At 40.0% G+C, this 20,896-nt stretch overlaps 1 protein-coding gene across 1 annotated transcript; it reads left to right on the top strand.

Annotated features, from left to right (window-relative positions):
* The first annotated feature begins 4,585 nt into the window (after positions 1-4,585).
* On the top strand, positions 4,586-20,846 carry LOC148366757 (sorting nexin-1-like). Its single transcript, XM_088333552.1, has 15 exons — positions 4,586-4,751; positions 6,899-7,025; positions 9,471-9,601; positions 9,700-9,766; positions 11,136-11,179; positions 11,271-11,412; positions 14,547-14,625; positions 14,729-14,804; positions 14,891-15,004; positions 15,677-15,770; positions 15,893-16,098; positions 16,182-16,325; positions 18,231-18,311; positions 18,390-18,461; positions 19,904-20,846. The coding sequence occupies exons 1-15, from the start codon at positions 4,632-4,634 to the stop codon at positions 19,952-19,954; spliced, it is 1,548 nt and encodes a 515-aa protein (XP_088189678.1). The 5' UTR covers positions 4,586-4,631; the 3' UTR covers positions 19,955-20,846.
* Positions 20,847-20,896: the final 50 nt, after the last annotated feature.

Here is a 20,896-nt window from a genome sequence, read left to right as displayed (position 1 = left end):
AACGAGATTTGACATGGCACTTAGGGTAAAACTTTGTTATTAATGGGCCAGAAAAAATAACATACTGCTTAGAAAAACCTCAAGTTGTGATAATGATGCAATGAATTAAAATGGTATGATAGGTACCAAAAACGTTTAGTTGAAGCATGTAAGTGTTGATCTCTTTTCAGCCTGGGGGGGGTTCTAAGGTGGGCTCTCATCACTGGGGTTGAAGTCACTGAGATGGTCATAAAGCTCCTCGGTGTTGAGGGGTTAGTGAGATCCGCCTGGAGTTCATTAAAGCTCTGAATGTTGTGGGTGTGTCATGGTTGACACCTATGCAGCATCGCATGGCCATCGAGTACATTACCTCTTGATTGACAGATTGAGGAAGGCTGGAGTTTCAATTACAGGAGAATCACACTTCCCAACCTCCCTGGTAAGGGCTTCTCAGACTTACTTGAGGGCACGGTCTGTCAGGTAGTCGAATCTGATTTTCGTTCGGGTTGAACAGCGGACCAGCTCTACAGTCAGCAGAGTCCTTGAGGGTGCATGGGAGTTTGCCCACTAGGGCTACATGTTTTTTTTGTGGACTTGGATAAGGCATTTGACAGTGTTCCTTGGGAAGCCCTGTGGGGGGTGCTGGAGTATGGGGCACTGCAGTCTTATCAGGGCTGTGCAGCACCTGTATGCCCAGTGTCGGAACTTGGTCCATATTGCTGGTGGTAAATCAGATCTGTTTCCTGTGGGAGTTGGACTTGGTCAAGTCATTTTTATTTGTATAGCCCTAAATCACGAAGAGTCTCAAAGGGCTTCATAGATTATTACACAGACTATTTTTCAGCCGACGAGTAGAGTAGGTTATTCATATGCTATGGAGTAGAAGTGAGTTTTAAGCTTAGATTTTAACATTTCCACTGAGGTTGCAGATCGGATCTCGGGGGGGAGAGAGCATTCCACAGCACCGGTGCCCGGATGGAGAACGCTCTCGAACCAGCAGAACACTTCTTTGCTCTTGGGATCACCAGAAGACCGGCACTCTCAGATCGTAGGCTTCGGACCGAGACATAGGGGGAAATCAGATCTGAAAGATAAGAGGGAGCAGGTCTATGTATGAGTTTGTATAATACTAAGAGAACCTTGAAATCACATCTAAGGCTAACTGGGAGCCAATGCAGGTTAGCCAAAATCGGTGTTTTGTGATCGTACTGTCTTGTCTTAGTTAAAAGCCTCGCTGCGGCATTTTGTACCAGCTGAAGAGACTTGATTCTAGACTTCGGGAGACCAGAGAGTAGTGCATTACAGTCGAGACTGGAGGTAACAAACACATGAATTATAATTTCCGCATCAGACTGAGACAGTATTGAACGGATTTAGGTTCTTCTATGTCACTGATTCTGTTCATAACTTTTATGGACAAATTTTGGGCGCAAGGAAGGGCTCTGGTTTGGAATCTTCAGCATTGTATGTCTGCTTTTTGCAAATGATGTGTTGCTGTTGGCTTCCTCAACCCATGATCTTCAACTCTCACTGGGGCGATTGGTAGCGGTGTGTGAAGTGGCCAGGATGATCAGCACCTCCATGTCTGAGAACCAAGTACTCAGCTGAAAAAATGTCATGCTGGTTCTAGTTGGGGAAGAGATACTGCCCCGAGTGAAGGAGTTTAAGCATTTTGGGGTATTGCTTATAAGAGGGTAGGATGGAACGGAAGAGTGATTGATCGGTGCAGTCTGCTGTACCGGTTCGCTGAGCTGAAAGTTAAAGCTCTCGATAGATAGATACTTTATTCATCCCCGCAGGGAAATTCACATTTCCGGCAGCATCCCTGCGCTGAGAACAAAACAATAATAAAGCAAACGGAATACAAATACCCACTGTAGCGTGTTGTATAGAGTATTTAAATAGTGCTACATAAAATACACACTGCAATAAAAAATGCGGTAATATGCAATGTAGGGGGTGTGGTTTAATGTGGGCCTTTACCTGGGTGGTGTTAAAGAGCCTCATGGCATGAGGAAGAAAAGATCTCTTCAGTCTGTCCGTGGTACAAGACAGTGACAGCAGTCTGTTGCTGAAGCTGCTCTTTCTGTCTGGATATAACGCTGTGTAGTGGATGTGATGAAATGTCCATGATTGACCGCAGCTTTTTCAGTGCCTGCCTCTCTACTACTGTTGTCAGGCTGTCCAGCTGTGCCCACAACAGAGCTTGCTTTCCGCGACAGTTTGAGAAGGGGGGCATCCTTCTTCATGACGCTGCCTCCCCATCACGCTGCCGCATAGAAGAGAGAAATCGGTGGATTCAAGTTCCTACCCTCACCTATGGTCATAAACTTTGGGACATGTTCCATTGGCAGGAAGCACTCGCGGCTGGCCTGGGAATGCCTTGTGTGTTAGTGCCCACCCAATGAAAACTGGACGTAGTGGTTAGGACAGTCTGAAAAGTGAAAAAATAAGTAAAAAGCTGGGTACCAACGGACAAATAAAGAAAAAAGGAAAAAAATCAGGAAAAATACAAGAAAAAATAATTAAAAGCTAAGGAAAATGGAGAAGAAAATAAAGTGGGAGCTCATTTCAACATTCATTCTACCTAATGTGTTGTGTGTCTCTGAGCTGAGTTGCTAAAAATAAGATAAAAGCAGATCGGCGTGTAAAAGATATAAAGGCTCTTTGAACTCAGACATTAACTCATAAAAGTATTCACTTTTTTAATAACACCTCAAATGACGTACCCCACTTCACCAAATTCACTTTATCCCCTGAAATAACATGTACATTTTAGTTTTAAATTTGCATATATGTAACCGCTTAACGTTCTGATGGCCCGAGAAGCAAAGTAATGTCTTCGCGATTTCACCAGTCACTGAAATACGCCACGGCACGTATCATTAGAAAGCTTAAAGTTTTGGGATTCAAGATACAATGACAATTTTCAAATATATTCATCAGGGAAACATCGCGGTTGGTCTGAAACAATATACCCAAAAACTATAAAGCCTGTATAACTCACTCAAAGGCTTGTAATATTGCACTCAAAACGATTCCTCGCAAACGTGATCTGGTTATATTCCCAAGTGTCCAGTGAATCCAACGGCTTAAAATATTAACACCAAAAGACACGATAATTCTGACGGAGGGAAAAAATCCGCCTAAAAGCATTCCTGCATCGTTTGGTGATTCTTGGTGAAATCAGTTCATTTTGCTCCATAACTCCCCTTTAAAAATAAACAGACTCTTTAGATTATTTCCAATATGCCCTTTTGGTTGACACCACTCTGCCAATTACAAGCCTTTTTTCACACCCCTAAGCCTGTGACAACTTATGAAAGCCTGTATTGAAAAAGAAAAACATCATCATTCAAAAATCTTTAGCCAATAGTGACCGATTCAAATTTTGATTGACACATCGTTTAGCCAATGAAATTCTCAACTTAATTTTTCTGAAATTATACAGGCTGTATTGAAATAACAACCAAAAAAATATATATTTTTATGCACAATTTTACACACAAGTGGCCACAATCATGGATTAACTTCTGGACAGAGAAGGCAACCATTTACAACTCTTTCACAATGTCTAGATAGATAGATAGATACTTTATTCATCCCCGTAGGGAAATTCACAGAATAATAAGAATTGGCCTAAGTATTTTTTTGGGGCAAAGTTCATTTTTTGATCATTTTGAAGTCATTTGTGTGGTCTTTTTTAGGTTGTTAATCTGGCAGAAAGGAAAACATAGAGACCTAATGTTATTTAGAAATATTATGGAAATACTATAAAAATACTACTTCAGTAATACAATAGGACAAAAATACTACGACAGAAATACCATGAAAATACAACTACAGTAATATTACCTAAGTACCGAAGAAGTACCACAACAAGATAGATAGATAGATAGATACTTTATTCATCCCCGAAGGGAAATTCACAATACTACAATCAAAATACTACAGAAGTACTACTATGTAAATACCTAAAAATGCTACAGAAATATTACAAAAATACCACTACAATATAACTAATACAAAATACTACTACTTAAATAAGATGACAAAAATACTACAAAAATACAACTACAGTTTCCCTACAATAATACAACATATAGACTACAAAAAATATTGCAGAAATACCAAAAAAATACTGCTATGGAAATACAACAAAACTAAAAGTACATTCTACTATTTTAAATACGATAAAATATACTCTCAAATTACTACCAAATACTGCAATAATACTACAAAATTCCGACCGCAGAAATACAAAAGGAATACTACTATAGTAATACTAAAAACATTAAATATCAAATTTTGTGTTTAAAACGAGGACTTAATATATTAATTTTCTTGAATTGCGGTTTCAAAACGAACTTGATGTTTCCAATCTATTTAAAAACAAATATAAAGAAATAAACTTGTAGATGTCTGCGTGTATTTTTATTTAGAAATTAAAACATTAAATAGGTCTCCAGGATTGGCCCCTTGGCCAATGTTTTTAACCTAATGTGGCCCCCGACTCCAAATAGATGCCCACCCCTCAAAAAGAAGGGTACCCTGCAATGTGTCAATCTGGCCAGTAGATGGCGCGCTGACCTCTCGTCACAAACCTCTCGCCTTCCTCGTTTGTGACGTCATCGACTATCACCGCTAGAAAAATGGCGTCGGACTCCTCTCGTAATCCTCCTCCTTTCCCCACAAACGACGAGCAAGTCCAGGGATTGTCTCGTTTTGGAGACGGAGACAGTGACGAAGGAGAAGATATATTCGTTAGCAATGTAAATATGCTACTTCTTTTCCACCTTCATTTCACATGTTAATACTAACTAGTTGTGACTGTCTTAGCTAGCTGGAAGTCAACATCAACTGCTCGACTTGTGTCATTCTTGTTTTTTCGAATATTTTAGATTTGAAAGTGGGCGCTTATTCTATTCTCATTTTTAATTTAATGGCATCCCTGTAATGTAATGACAATTCCAAACGTGGAGGTCTGGAACAACTGCTATTATAATTCGATTTCTCGGTCCCGAGACTCATCTGTAATTTCTTTACACCCCTAAAAAAATCCCCCCGACTCTTCTATTTTACACATTTTTTTTAATAAATATAAATTGTGTACGCCGTATATGTGACACCTCAAAATACTGATGGTCACAAGTTTGGATGGAAAATTAGCCAAATTGATGGAGTGTAGTTCGCAAATTTGACCACAAGAGGGAGTATGTCGCCTGTGCATGGTGATGACATCAAGCCACAGTATCATGGGTCCCCATACGATTGTAAGTCAAGTCATGGTTATTTGCAGTCATTAATCACATACAGGGTTGGGTAGGGTTACTTTAACTGAATTACTTTCAATTACTTTTGGATTACTCCAATACCAAATATGCTAATAAAAGACAAAAGAAACTAAATATGAATAAAATGACAAAATTTGGTGCAAGCTTGGGGATTAACGGAATACATGGAACGGCAAAAATGATGTTGGCAAGCTGTTTGGATTTATTTTCATTTTGTTTCTGTCGCATTTTATGTTAGTTTTGCCGGAGATCAAAGAGATCAAAGCTAGGAGAGAAAGCTTACCACGTGTTGTGAGTCATCATTTTATTCATATTTAGTTTCTTTTGTCTTTTATGAGCATATTTGGTATTGGAGTAATTAAAAGTAATCGAAGTAAAGTAACCCTACCCAACCCTGATCACAAGGAGTCTCAAAGGGCCGCACAGACCACAGATTAGACGTGGCACTCAAGGATAAACATAATAAAGACTTAAAAGAGATATGATAAAGATAAATAGAAAGTCAGGATAACAAGGCAAACTATTTACAAGACAGTATTTAGAGACTGATTAAGTTGCAATTGCATACCTGTCAACCTGTACGTTTTTGCCGTACAAAGTACGTTTATTATGCATTTTAAGACATGTACGACGTACAAGAAAATCTATACGGAAAACGCAAATTTGTCAATTATGGGTACCATCCGGTAAACACCGACTATCACGAGACGGCAAATCAATCAAGTCCGCCGCGGTAGCCTCTGTCTCGGTATCGTCTATTTCGTTGCAAACAGAGAGCGGTTTGATGCTACTGTGCGCATGCGTCTGCTGCCTGGGGATTTCCCATCATGCATCATTCCAAAAATAAATATGGTGTGAGATTATTTTGTATTTTGTAATGGAAAATACGACAGTTTGTACGGGCATGGAGCTGTAGAGGTTGACAGGTATGCAATTGCATCAAAAATAGTGCAATGAAAAATCGAGCAATGCTATTTAGCAGCAACAAAATCCCAAACAAGAAATTAATACCCATTTTTCTATACATAGGCAAGCTATATATTTTTCACAGTCCTGTAATGGCCTTGGGTAAGAAACTGTCTCTGACCCTTAAACCCTGAAAGTAATCTTGGAATCTCATTTCAAATAGTAACCATGGTGTAAATCCTTGAGTTCAAAGTGTGGGGGGAAAAAGGTGTGCTTGAATCTTGAGACTCAGCGACGTTTTGTTGCATGATCAGCTTTGGAAAGCAAGTGACAACAAAAGACAACCAGGATCCGTTAACAAGAACAATAGCAGCGGCAAGCCATAGCCAGCAGCATAAGTAATCAGAGAAGTAAACAGAGTAAATAAAGTTAAAGATGCCTACATAACGGGACACTGAGACGTTCGCTTGCATGACCAGCAGTGGAAGGCGAGTGACAGTGTAATGGAAAAAGAGACTCAAAAAGTACTTAGTACCCAAGGTGAAGCAGGAAGAGCTGGAAACCATGTAGTTGAAAAGAGGCTTCACACAGCCTTAGATCTACCTTGCATACGTGGACCGGATCTACTTAAACTTCGATACAGATGCCTTTTCAGTTCCACGTTTCGACAACTTGTGTTTGCAATGCTTATTTTCACGTCTGTGACGGTTTGTGTGCAGAGTAAATCGGTGAGTCGTGGGGTATCGCAACCCGAGCCAGGCGACCTCCCCTCCGGCGACGCCTGCAGCCGCACCAGCGCCCAGTCCAACGGTGTCCACTCGGACGACGACAACGACCTGTTTGCCGGTACTGTAACCGTCTATTCGCAAATCTGGGAGCAAGGGCGATTTCAGCTTCAGAGCATGGGCATTACTAGCCGGTTTTTGAGGGGTGCTCGAGTATCCACAAATTAGACCTGAGCACCCCCCAAAAAGGATAGCTTTGTTTTCCCGTTTTATTTTTTATCCTGCGTTTTTCATCACATCGAAGACTTTCCTGTCCTTTATTAAGGAAAATAGATTTTTTTAAATGCTATTAATTTTTGGGGTGCTTTGATTGAATTTGGGGGCGCTTAAGCACCCTTATAAATGGGTTGGTTACGCCCATTGTTGGCTTCCCAAACTTTTGCACGCTGGCGCCCCCTTATATCTCAGTTCCAAGTAATGTAACTTAATTACTTTCAATTACTTTTGTATTACCCTAATTCCAAATATGCTAATAAAAGACAACATAAACATCATCTACCTAAATTACTAAAAATGTAACCTTGAAAAATAAAAGTCAAAAACCAAGATCAGGTCCTCCACCATGTATGAAAATCTCTCACCTTTCTGAGAAATTCACTGTTTTGAAGTCGATACGATTATTAGTATTAATATGAAGCCAATCACTGATATTCTGAGCTAATATTCAAAAGATTGGTGTAAAAAATATTTATTATGTAAAAATAAATAATAATCTTGAATGTGGTCCACATGCACCCTTCAGTATCACCAAAAAAGTATCGGAGTTCCCTCACTTTTTTGCTGCTGATAATTCACAAGCCTGCATGAGCCCTTTAAAAGTAGATGAATTTCTGATTCTTGCTGAGTAATAGAAACATGTCAGGGCTTGAAAACGGCCTGATGGATTTTGAGCATAGAGTGTAGGAAAGGCATGTTAAGCTGTAGTGTCGGGCAGATGGAAGTCAGTTATGTCATATTCTCAATAAATCTCCCTATTTCTTAACTATCAAGTTTACTCACCGGTCAACAAACATTGCTATTGTGTTCCAATGAAAAAACTATTTTAGGTTTTCACCAGAAAAAAGTAATGTGTGGTAATGATATCTTGTGGTTAAGGCTTGACAATATTGCCTAAAATTGTATCAGGATATACGTTTACTGATTTAATTAATTAATTACATTAATTATGTAAATGAGGTCAGTGTAATCGAGTACACAGTGGTCCCTCGGTTATCGTGGTTAATGGGGCCACAAAAAAAAGTAAAAATCCGTGAATAGCGTCACACTTTTATAAAAGCCCTTAAGGGTCAAACTTGCGTCAAAATGGCGTCCTTGCAGACTGAGAGTATACAACTGTAACAAAAGACATCTCTAGATATACAATTAAAACAACACAAAATTGCATTTAAATACATGGTCTTTATTGTCATTATACTAAAGTACAGTAAGACCTCGGTTATCGCGGTAAATGGGGACCAAAACCACCCGCGATAAGTGAAAATCTGCGAAGTAGCGGCGCACCCCCCCCCCCCCAAAAAATTATTTATTTATTTATTTATTATTTTTTTAACCATTACAGACCGCGAAGCTCTGAATCCGCGAACGTCAAACCGCGAAGTAGCAAGGTCCCACTGTACAACAAGATTGGAGAGCTTCTCCTTTCTGAGTAAGAAAGCGATTTAGACAGCAGCAGGGTAGATGCACCCTAGCATTTGATAACCTCGGATTGAGCCAGGTCTTCGCGTTTATTAAAATACAACCTTCCCGAATGCAGCGGTTTCCCAAAAGTTGTAGCTTCAGGTCATTCATTTCTTGGGCGTCAGTGAAATGCAGGCTTGGCAGGGGTAGTTTGTGAATGTTGTCACGTAGCCTATCCATGGCAGAGCTGGACCTGCAGCACAGCCATTACCTCTCCTGACACCGTCTGTCGCTTCCCAAACAAGATAAAAATCCACGGAGCACCCGCTGGTGATCACCATTTCTTTGAAATCTTCTGACTTTCCTTTCTTAGTCTAATTTAATTAATTTTCTGTCTAAAAGCTAGCTGTCGCCATGCTTCGCAGTTTGTTTTGGTGGCCACATTGACTTGTGCTCACACCCTGCCGTTTGACTGACGCCATACATCAGCCTATCAGAGTTGCGCACACAGGCATTCACGCCCACCCAACACACACAAACAACCTGACCCCGTTGATAGCATTTACTGTCTGCTGTCTGCAGCAAAACACAATACCCTGATATCAATGACAATAAAGACAATTCAATATCCACAAAGCAGTGAAGCAGCGATAACCATAGCGCGAAGTAGCGAGGGATTACTTTACATTTTTTGCTTATAAGCAACAAGAGGAAAGTGTTCAAATTTTCAAATATTGGTATAACCGCACTGTTGTTTTCACGCTAATATTGTGTGTGCTTGTTTTATGTATGCTCGACATGGCAAATTTTCGTGTACTTTTTCCTCAACAGGGCGGTGTTGCTCATTGTTTTTGGTCTAAGACACTTTGTTAATTATTCTTTTCTGCAGATGCCCAACTAAGCACGGAAAAATATAGCAGCGCTACCCAAAACGAACACACTAGCTCCTCTGGCTCACAACCCATCTCCTCGTTTGCTCAGAGTCCTGCTGCCATGCCAGCCACGACCTCCTTGGAACAGGTAAAGAGCTCTGCCCTATGGCAGTCATTGTTGATTGCACAACTGCTTTCCCAATGTGGCCTGAATTCTGGAAACTGATGCTCGGTCACTCTTTGCAGCTGGAGGAGGAAGAAGACCACGATACGTTTGACGTGGATGTTGCAGTCACCAATCCTGAGAAAGTTGGTTAGTTTCTTTCGTTTTTTCACTGCGAAAAAATATATATCACCCCTTTGCCGAAATGATTGCCTATCGTAAATGTACAGTAATCTTTTGTTTTTCGGTGTTTGCGTTCCAAAAAGGACCTGTGATAGTCAAAACCTGCGAAGTAAAAATATCCATCCATCCATTTTCTGCACCGCTTATCCTCAGTAGGGTCGCGGGAGTGCTGGAGCCCATCGACGGGCAGGGGACACCCTGAACTGGTTGCCAGCCAGTCGCAGGGCACATAGAGACGACAAATCACTCGCTCATTCACACCTAGGGACAATTTAGACCGGCCAATCAACCTGACATGCATGTTTTTGGAATTTGGGAGGAAACCGGAGTGCTCAGAGGAAACCCACACAAGCACGGGGAGAGCATGCAAACTCCACACAGGAGGTTCAATCTCATTCAAAACTGCCGCACACGCGCTAACCACTGTCCCGCCGTGATGTCCAGTAGAAACATTTATTGTTCAATTTATTAAATACTCCTGCTATATTGCGCTTCTGAGTCCGGAAAGGAGTGAAAAAAAATTTGGGGCACTACTTTTTACTTCAGATTATATTTTGTCACCATCATTTGGACGTTATTGGGAAAACGAAAATGTGTCGTAAAGATAAACCTGTTTTACATATGTTAATAACTTGGGACCACAGCGTCATTGACGCACAGGCAGACTCAGGCAGAAAATGGGTGGTGCTACTGTTTAGCCCATTAGAATGCGGAACACAATGCATGATGAAAATCTCTAAAGTACAGGATAGGCTCCAAAATATTTGTACAGACACACAATTTTCACAAATTAGCTCTACATGAGTCAAATGTCCAATTACTTTTAGTCCCTTGAACAGGGGGTATAAAGAGTGTAGAGGGCTATAAATCCTGAACCCTTATTCCGATTTGGATATGGAGAATCTCAGATTGCATTTTAGATTGTACACTTTAATCCCATACTAATTATATTATCGTTATTTCGGAATCTGTTTTTCTGAACAGCTAAAATAGCAAAACTTTTATGACTGTGCAAATATTTTCTGGTGTATTTTCCTAGTTTTAAGACTTTTTGCTTGTTAATATTGTGAAATAAAGTAATTTACGGTATATTTTAAATGATCTATCTGTTGGTAGATCATTTTGCTGATTTTGAGTATCCAATCAGCAAAATAATCTATCACGTTGCCTTTTAAGGATGATTATTCTTATTCTAGAAACAAGATAACACGTCTGAAAATAAGAAATGATATCTTTAAATTGAATTAAAAACTCATTGCAATGTTTAATTGATGAATGATGTAAATCTCCACCCAATATTCTCTTCTAAATCTTTGTTTATTTCCTGTCGTCCCAGGTGATGGCATGAATGCATATGTGGCCTACAAAGTCTCCACCAGGGTTTGTAACCGTATCCTCACTCAGTCGATTCCCGATTGAAGGTCTGTGTTTATTATTTTGATTGAAGTTTGCTCATGTGGCCTCCCGCCAGACCTCCATGCCCATGTTTCGAAATAAAACCTTCTCGGTGAGGAGGCGCTTCAGTGACTTCCTGGGACTCTATGAGAGGCTTTCCGTCAAACAGTCACTCAACGGATGTATCATCCCGCTACCGCCAGAGAAGAGTGTTGTAGGTGGGTCTTGTCAATATTATTATTATTGACGCTGTGAGGAATTATGTTGAAATCCAGCGAGATCAGTAATGTAACTGTTTTTAACTTGCGCCTTTTTAACCCAAGAATCTTTTACAGTGGTAATAGGATTTAGTAAACCTCCAATTTGGAAATGACAATAGAGGCCTTTAATCATCAGGTGCCCCAGATCAAGGGAGATTATGAGTCGGGAGTAATACGGGTGCTTGAAATCTTTGAAAATGCTTGAATTTTGATGTTGTGTTTTCAAGGTTTGAAAGGTGATTGGATTTTGGGTGAAGGGCTTGTATATCATCATCATCATCATGTTTATTTGTATAGCCCTTGGTGTGCGGTCCCTTCTCATGGGTTCTTCATTTTTCTCATGTGGAGGTTTTTGAGTTATTCCTTGCCCACATTTAGGTTTTAGATCAAGGGATGGTGTAATAATAGGCTGTGGTTTGCCAATATCTGTGGTCTGATAAGCTGCAAAATATGCAGGTATTGCGTAATCAATCCAGTAAGTTCTCGCAAATTTAATTTTAAGTCAAAATTCCCAACATGTATTTGTATAATGTGCGTTTTGTCGGCACATACGTTGTATAGTTGTGTGAATTTGTGTCTCTGGTTTTCATTAGTGGCTAAGGGTAAACCTTTGAGCTTGATGCAGCCAGGAGTCAGTGCGGGAATCACCTGCCTGCTTGTCCTCTGTCTTTCTCAGCTAACACAGCGAGCACAGTTTATTATTGATTATTTGACAAAACACAAGTTCAAACCTTTTGAACCTTTTATAGCAGCAATCTTGGTCGAATGAATATACATTTGTTGTGCAATAATGATACAAGGGAATGCATTGATGGATTGGATGACAGCTAGCCTAGCAATTTTATGTCCTTCGCCCCTCTGAGAACTGCTTTTGATTGGAGACTATTTGGACAAATCATTTAAAAGGAGTATATCGAAATATAAGACTAAAATGTCTGCCTCACGCTTATGCCTGAAAACATTGCCATGTCTCAATGTCTGATTATAAATGACGCCAACACTCCGCTCTGGTGGCTTCGCTTTGCCATTGCAATTCTTTTTCCCTCGTGATTACCTGCAGCTGGCATTAGTTTGTACGGCATTGCCCTATGAAGCATCATCGCCCCCTACGGGCCACGCTCAATAGGACAGGTGCATGCTACACTTAAACAGGGTGAAATGTGTGTTGGTGCGAGGATTACACATCAATTATAAACATTTTTAATGGGCCATGCAAAAAATTAAGGTCGCGTTTTCCAGTGGTAAATTCTAATGGGAAACATTTCCTGCTACTGAAAAAATGTAAGCTACATATTATTGTCATTTTACCTAATACCTTTATGGGGAGAGATTTGTCTCGAAAACCAAAATATTCACCATTTACTCAAAAATATAAAAATCACGTGTCTTGATAAATGCACACATATAATTAATAATCTCATATGTAAATTGCAGATATATTTGTGGCTCTGCAAAATGCAAGAATCACACCTTCTTCTCATGGTACTGGAAAATTGGGGAAAATTGGCTTGAGAAGTCCTTAAGAAGTGCTTGAATTTGGCCATAGAAAAAGATTTATGATGAGTGGTCTTGTATCTCATCCATTTTCTAAGAATTGCTCAGATGATTTCTAAACACCGGATTCAGCTTCCCTGTCCAATGCAAGTCTACATTTTATGTAGTGAGCTATGAGTTTTGGTGAGGTTGTGGACAGTTATGTTGTATACTGCTAATGAGTTCCAAAAGATGTCATTAAAATAGTAAAAAAATGGAGAACGGAGGAGCTTCTTAAAAAAAGTAACAGCTCTCTGAAAGCAGAAATCTTTTTTTTTTTATACAGTCGTATGAAGAAAGTTTGCCCATTTTCAAGATTTTCCTTGATAAATCATTAGTGGTTTTATCTATCATACAACATACCAATAGTAATATTTGAGTACCAAAATGGAATTTAGAGGATTTTCGGAAAGTGTGCAATAATCACCAAAACAAAAGTAGGCAAGTGCATTAATATTTAGTAGATCCTCCATTTGCAGAAATCACAGCCTCCAAACTATAGCTTTAAATGAGGGTCTGTATTCTGGTTGTGGTTATTTTTAAAAATGTCTCAGTTTCTGTCAGGTTTGATGGTGTGAGATCATGGGCAGCCTGCTCTAAATAACTACACCGATTTTCAACGATATTCAGGTCTTAGGACTGTTGTACTTGTTGCTCTGCATGAATACCTTAGTAGAATTTGAGCAATGCTTAGCTTCTTTGTCTTGTTGAAGTATGCAGCCTCGGCACAACTTGAACATTGTTCATAAGTATTTGCTGATACTGAATGGAATCCATGAAACCTTCAACATTAGCACGATTGCCAGTACCTGCACTGGCCACACAACCCCTTAGCATGATAGTTTTCCAGCTGGTAGGAAGTGTTTGTCTCTGAATGTGTTCTTCTCCCACCATGCATACAGGCCCCTTTTATGTCCAAATATCATTATTTTAGTTTAATCAGGCCACACCACCCTATTCGAAAATGAAGCTGGTTTGTCCAAATGTGCTTCAGGTCACCTCAAGTGACAAAGTTTGTGGCATTTGCTCAGAGAAGGCTTCAGTCGCAAACAGAGACCCCTACTCTGCGCTTCAGTTATTGATGGTTTACTTCTTCGCAGGGAAAAAAAATAATTAAAATAACAGACCGGGGGTGGTGGCGGAGGCAGTCGAGATTCACACAGATAGGCCTGCACCTTTTGACTTGAGATATCCGATGCCGACTGGCCAATTCATATCATATAGGGTCTTTCATACTGTATTGTGACTGGACACCTGCTGTGCGTTGGGCTGCATCTCACTGAGAATAGTTTGTGTCCTGTTCCTTCGTCATTCCGAAACCTTTATTCGCTCTTTCGCCCTCTTAGTCGGCATGGCTTTTATCGAAGCGCTTTGACTTGTTGATTTCCACCCCTTTTATACCCCATGTTACCAAAAATAGAAAATGTACTTTTTTTATATTTACACTAATAAGTGATTTGCTTTTTAACAACCGATTTTAGCTTTGTGAAAATTCCTGGTGTAACTAGTGACTACTTTTCGGTTCCATTCGATGAATTAAATGAAAATTCCATTAATAGGGATGACCAAAGTGAAAGTGGGGATGGACGATCCTTCATCGGTGGAATTTGTGGAAAGAAGAAGAGCCGCTCTGGAAAGGCAAGTCAAGGCCATACGTTTATGTTGTATCTAGCAGGCTTTATTCATTGTGTGTGCTCTCAAGATCATAGTTTTCACACACCCGTGTGTGCTATTTTTGCAGGTATCTGCAGAGAGTTGTGTCTCACCCTATGCTGATACAAGATCCAGATGTACGAGAATTCTTAGAAAAAGAAGATGTGAGAACTCTTTAACAGTACTTTTTTTTCTTCTGATATAATGGACTTTGAATCACAATGGTGAATCCACATGCCCTTCCTTTCAGTTACCTCGAGCGTCAAACACGCAAGCGCTGAGTGGAGCCGGCTTCCTTAAAATGATCAATAAAGCATCGGAAGCTGTCAACAAGATGACCATCAAGATGAATGAATCCGACACTGTAAGCAGATTTTGGCTTCTAGATCTGAAAAGCTTTATTTAGAAGGGGAGTTGAACACTACTTGATATGCAAACTTGGAGCAGGTTTGAGTCCAAAAGTAAGGCATTGCCAAAATGAATATACAGTAATCCCTCGGTTATCACGTTTAATGGGGAATCAAAAACACAAGATTCACAAATACATTTGCGATTTAATCAGAATCTAAAAATTTTGTCTTGATAGATGCTTAAACAAGATTAAAAATGGCATATGTAAATCACAGATCTATCTGTGGACCTGAAAAACCTGTAAAGATTGGGGACATATTTGAGGACTCGAAAAACAAATGTAAATATTTTTTTGTCAAATTTCTCCCTATTGTGCCTACACATGCACACACTGCACCAAATGACTATACACAGGCAGCGCCTCAGTGACCTCAAACAACAGGGCTATGGATTGCCTCACACCTGATTTCTTCTTTTAATTGTACTGGAGAAATTGTAATATTAGCTTTTTTTTAGTCTTTAAAAGGTGCTTGAATTTGGCCATGAGAAAGGTGTACTAACCCTTTGGTATCAATACTTGTTGGTATCATGCAATAGGGTGCAATGTCCTTCACTTGTCTGGAGTCAACCAAGCCTGGGGTTTTGCAGAAGCACGAATTTAAGTGAAGTTTATGTTCTCTTCTAGTGGTTTGAGGATAAGCTGCAGGAGGTGGAGAATGAGGAGCAGCAGCTAAGGAAACTACATGCTGTTGTAGACTCGTTGGTCAATCACAGGAAGGGTGAGACACACTTTTTTTATGGGGACTTGATCAAAAGTGTCAGCAGATTTGAGCGGTAGAAGTGTGCAAATGTCGCACGAGTCTTGTGAAAATGACACAATGTCGTTACTCGCCAAAACCAGAGCTATGTGGGAACACGGCTGTCTTTGCCAAAAGTATGGCCATGCTGGGGAACTCTGAAGACAACACTGCTCTTTCCCGGGCCCTCTCGCAGCTGGCGGAGGTGGAGGACAAGATGGAGCAGCTGCATCAGGAACAAGCTTCCAGTGACTTTTTTATTTTGGCTGAGGTGCTTGCAGACTACATCCGCTTGCTGGGTGCTGTGCGGGTAAGGCCATTGTGCAGTCTTCGAGGCTTTAGGTGATACAGTGCGTTTTTTTTCCCTCAATCACGTGCGCGGGATTTCTGCAGGGATGCTTTGCCCAGCGCATGAGGGCGTGGCAGCGATGGCAGGAGGCGTCGAGCGCGCTCCAGAAGAAGAGAGAGCTGGAGGCCAAGCTGCTGTGGGCCAACAAGCCGGACAAACTGCAGCAGGCCAAGGAGGAGATTACTGAGGTACCTGAAGTACAGTGATACCTCTTTATACGAGATGTATTTCGGGCAAGATATTTGACATACGAGGGATAATCCAAGTTACAGGTAAAATCGGGCCTAAAAAGATCCAGCCAGACCTGACCCGAGGATTTAGAGGCTGAACTAGCCCTAAGCCGACTGATTTACTTGATTTGAGGGACTGGGCCCACAGTAAACGCGAAGCTGCACTTCTGCGCCGTTTGTACTTAGCTGCTTAAGTGTGCATTTCGGCTGAAGTACAGGTTTACCTCGGGCTTGGTCCCCCAAATCAAGTGTGCACTTCGGCGCCAAAGTACGTGCTAGCGCCCATGCGCAGACTTGGGGCCCGAAGCCCACACCTCGGCCTTGAAGCGCACGCTTTGGCGCCAAAGTTCACACAGCGCCGAGGTGTTTTACTCAAGTAAATTACTGTTACTTGAGAACAATATCACTCAAGTAGAAGTAAAAAGTAGTCAGCCTAATAATCACTTGAGTAAAAGTAAGTGCATGGAGTGCAGATCCTCCACAAAGAAAAAAAAACGGCGAGAGAAAAGCTCGGCCTGACTTAAAAATGACATTTTATGCCTAAATTATTCCCAAAATTCTGGCTTTGCCCGAGCCAAAGATCTTACCTCTAATCCAAGTTGCGAGTATTTACAGACGTTACCACACTAGTGAACGCTTTCCGCCAGTACCAGCGAATCCCAAATAACAAACCTCCTTGGAAAGGTTTTTTTTTCAAAGGTATTCCCAAATTCTGAATTGTGCAAAATGTGAGTAAATAAAGAGATCCCTCGGTTTTCGAGCTTAACGGGGACCAGATCTACCAGCGAAAAGTGAAAATCCTCGAAATTGTGTCTCACTTTAAATTTATTTGTTGTTGTTTTGTATTTTTTGGGTTTTTTGGCCGCCTTCGTTAGAGTAGATTTGACTACTTATCGAAACTAAAAGCGAGCGATAAAAGGAGTAAAGGAGAGAAAGAGAGCAAGTAGAAAATATTTTATGCTCTACACAATTTTGATAGATTTTATGAAGAATGCTTAAGCATTGTGTCGCATGCAGTTGCAGCTAAAAAGGGCTAACTGGCAAAAAGCACGCAACTCTGACAAAACAGTCACAAGGTCGTAAGCAAGTTCACATTTTTACAAGCAGAAATGAGCTGTATGCTATCGCTGTTCACTCCAATCCACGTCTGTTTAGAAACGGCTTCACATGTTGTGTTAACGGGATTCGGCATATTGAAAATGTTGTGTTCCTTCAATGACGTCACAGCTCTAGAGGAAGACGAGCCAGATTGGTCAACTTTGACACTACATTTCTCGAGTCCCCTGGTGTGTGGAATATTTTGCAACAGTGTGGAGGGGACCTTTTAAAGACCTTCAGAAATTGAAATTTTTGCGAATGCTCACCTAAAAGGGCAAAAGAAAGTAACACTAGAAACACTACAAAGACAATTTAAAAATTGCGCTGAAAGATCATTTGAAGTCCCAGTAACTCTAGTTTTAAGTGTATCAATACTCTGGTACTTCATTACTTCTCGTGCACCACATATGCACCTCCATCACGTTAGCAATTGCTGACTTCTTCCATCTTGAAATTTTGTTTTGTTTGCGTAATCCTATTGATCTTATGACTGTACTTATATGTTCAAGCTGTGTTTTACAGATATTTATGGGTAACTTAGATGCTCTTATAAAGCTGGGAACCGATGTATTGATTTTCAATAATTCCTTTGGGAAAAATTCACTCGAGATACGAGAAATTTTAGATATGAACCTATTTTGGGAATGAATAAATCTCATGTAGAGGTATTGTACGTGCAAAGAGGACATTTTCTCCTCCGTGCATATCATGCTTGATTATTGTCGTCATATTCAGTAAGTTCATGCTTGGCTGTTGTGTCTGCAGTGGGAGGCTAAAGTTACTCAGTACGAGAGAGATTTTGATAGAATTGGCATGACTGTGCGCAAGGAGGTTCTCAGGTTTGAGGTAAGTGTCCGTTTCTTTGAGCTTGTTATATTGTGTGGTAAATGCTCCAAATCAAATTGAATATGCTTTGGATTTTAGAAAGAAAAGGCCAAGGACTTGAAGACCCAAATTTACAAATATTTGGAAGCAATGCTTCAGTCCCAGCAAAGGGTAATACGCCAGTTATTGTTGTAGACCAGGGGTCGGGAACCTTGTTGACTCGAAGAGCCATAAAAGCGAAAAAATGATAAGTATTTGAACACCCTTCTATTTTGCTATTTTTCCCACTTGGAAATCATGGAGGGGTCTGAAATTTGAATCGTAGGTGCATGTCCACTGAGAGAGGGATAAACTAAAAAGAAAAATCTAGAAATTTTGAATGGCTCGCAAGCCATAGGTTCCTGACCTCTGTTGTAGACATTAGATGACTACATTTCGCTTTCGGTTAGCCAATTGTGCTTACAGTGCCTTGAAAAAGGATTAGACACCCAAGGACTTTTTTGGCATAATGCCATATTTCAGGCTTCAAACTTATTGTTAAAAAACTAAATATTTTCCAAGAATCGACAACTTGTGAGACACAATCATGAAAAAAAATCACATTTATTCAACATTTTATATTGTGTAAACAAATAAAAACATTAAAAAGTAGACATTCCAAAAAGAATAGGCTCCCTTTGAATTAGTATGTTCTACAATCTCACAGCCACAATTCTGTTGGAGTATGACAATGATCGTTTGTGCACGGCATATTTCATATCAGATCAGATTGAGGTCTGGACTTTAGCTTGGTCATTCTAACACCTTCACACTGTTTGTTTTAAACCATTCCATTTTAGATTTTAATTTATATTTAGGGTTGATGTCCTGTTGAAAGGTGAACCTGTGCCCTATTTTCTGGTCCCCTGCATACATTTCTACCAATATCACCCGTATTTGGCTCCATCCATCTTCCCATCAACTGTAACAATCTTCCCAGTCTGTCTTAAGAAAAGCAACTTCAGAGCAGGATGCTGCCACGACCATGTTTGACAATGGGAATGGTGTTTTAGGGTGATGTGCACTTCTACTCTTAGGCCAAACGTAACACTTTGCATACAACCCGAAAAGTTTGATTCTGGTCTCATTTGACCAGAGCAACTTGTTCCACATGTTATTTGTGTCTTTATCCCAGACCTGCCTGCTGTGTTATTTGGTCCCCATAATGCTGTCTGTTCTCAAGTGTCTCCTTTCACAGACCTCTGAGCCCATCACAAAGCAGATGCATTTAAACTGAGAATCAATGACTCAAATGTGCACTCTTATCATTTGAAGTCATTAGGGTTGACATTGGATCATTCATGATCAGGGAAATTCTGGAGTCAGTTGGCAGAACTGTGAGAAAGGGGGCCATTATTTATGCAGCATCTGCTATTCATTTTTTTTCCATTGTAACTTTAATATGAAATAATTGGGTAATTGTATATCACATGTTGATTCTTAGAAAATATTTTCTTGTTCTTAGAAATTTAAAGCCTGAAAGCTTTCGGGGATGGGCTCAAAATACTTTCGCTAGGCACTGTATATGTATTGCGTATCATCTTATCCTGTTTCTCTTCCTAATTATTTTGCAGCTTATCAAGTTTTGGGAGGCTTTCCTTCCAGAAGCCAAGGCAATAGCTTAACAAAAGAGGATGGACGCTTTTTACAACCCATCTGCCTTCTTTGGACACTTTACCTCGACCATAAACTGAGAGGACCATTTCGAACCACAAAAAAAAAAATACTTCCATCCATTTTCTCTTCTATATTCTCAAATCTTGTACAGGTATTTGATAATATTGTGCTGCTTCAGTCGTTCTTTGTATTCACTAATTTAAAATGCAATGGATGACATTTCAGGAAAGGTTAGCCAGGCCAAATTATTAAAAGAAAGAAAAAACGTACTTCACAAAGGAGAGGAATTTACAAGGTATGGTATTTGTTGATTTCAATGTTTACACTGAGGTATCAACCTAGGGTAACACTGTCCATAGTGTGCATTTAAGGTCAGACATTCCAGCATCTTCATGGGCAAATGTTGAGGGCTTTTTTGTTATTCAATAATTGCATTGCATTGTTTAAATTACTATGCCACTTTTATTGACGGGGATCATGGAAAAGACATCAGTACAAACTAAATCCGTATTACATTTGAAGACTATTAAATGTTACAATAACTGAGTGACTAGCTTGTTACACTAACGTTGAGAGTATTTGCAAATTTCTGAATTGCACAACTATGTTGGGATTCATGAGAAATCCCGAGTCAGGATCTTGAGATTTAACCTCACTTTAGCAACATGTGCAATCTATACCATGAATCAGCCAAACACCGTTGATGAGTTTTAGTCGAAATACATTAATCGGACTAAATGTAGTATCATGGCACTGAAGTTAGGGCTCGTTCTGCAATTTTCAGTTTTCTCTGTCATATTCGCAAAAGAATGTGCTTGACTTTTATAACCACTTTGCATTTGATCTTGAAAATGTTCTAAATGTGGTTGTTGAAAAATAAATATTTGGTTACACTTTGTACGTTCTTGGAATTTCCCTAGTTTCTAACATCCATTCTCTGCACCGCTTAT

Source organism: Urocampus carinirostris, chromosome 4 (genome assembly GCF_059441175.1).
Source record: "Urocampus carinirostris isolate Australia breed hairy pipefish chromosome 4, RoL_Ucar_1.0, whole genome shotgun sequence".
NCBI classification, from domain to species: domain Eukaryota; kingdom Metazoa; phylum Chordata; class Actinopteri; order Syngnathiformes; family Syngnathidae; genus Urocampus; species Urocampus carinirostris.
Note: the sequence above shows the minus strand (reverse complement) of the source record. Positions and strands in the feature narration are given on the sequence as shown.

Excerpts from the sequence above, each read along its gene's own strand:
- LOC148366757 (XM_088333552.1), top strand. The coding sequence starts at position 4,632 with ATGGCGTCGGACTCCTCTCGTAATCCTCCTCCTTTCCCCACAAACGAC. Across the intron at positions 7,026-9,470 it reads CGACAACGACCTGTTTGCCG|ATGCCCAACTAAGCACGGAA; the intron begins GTACTGTAACCG and ends TCTTTTCTGCAG. Across the intron at positions 11,413-14,546 it reads GCCAGAGAAGAGTGTTGTAG|GGATGACCAAAGTGAAAGTG; the intron begins GTGGGTCTTGTC and ends TTCCATTAATAG.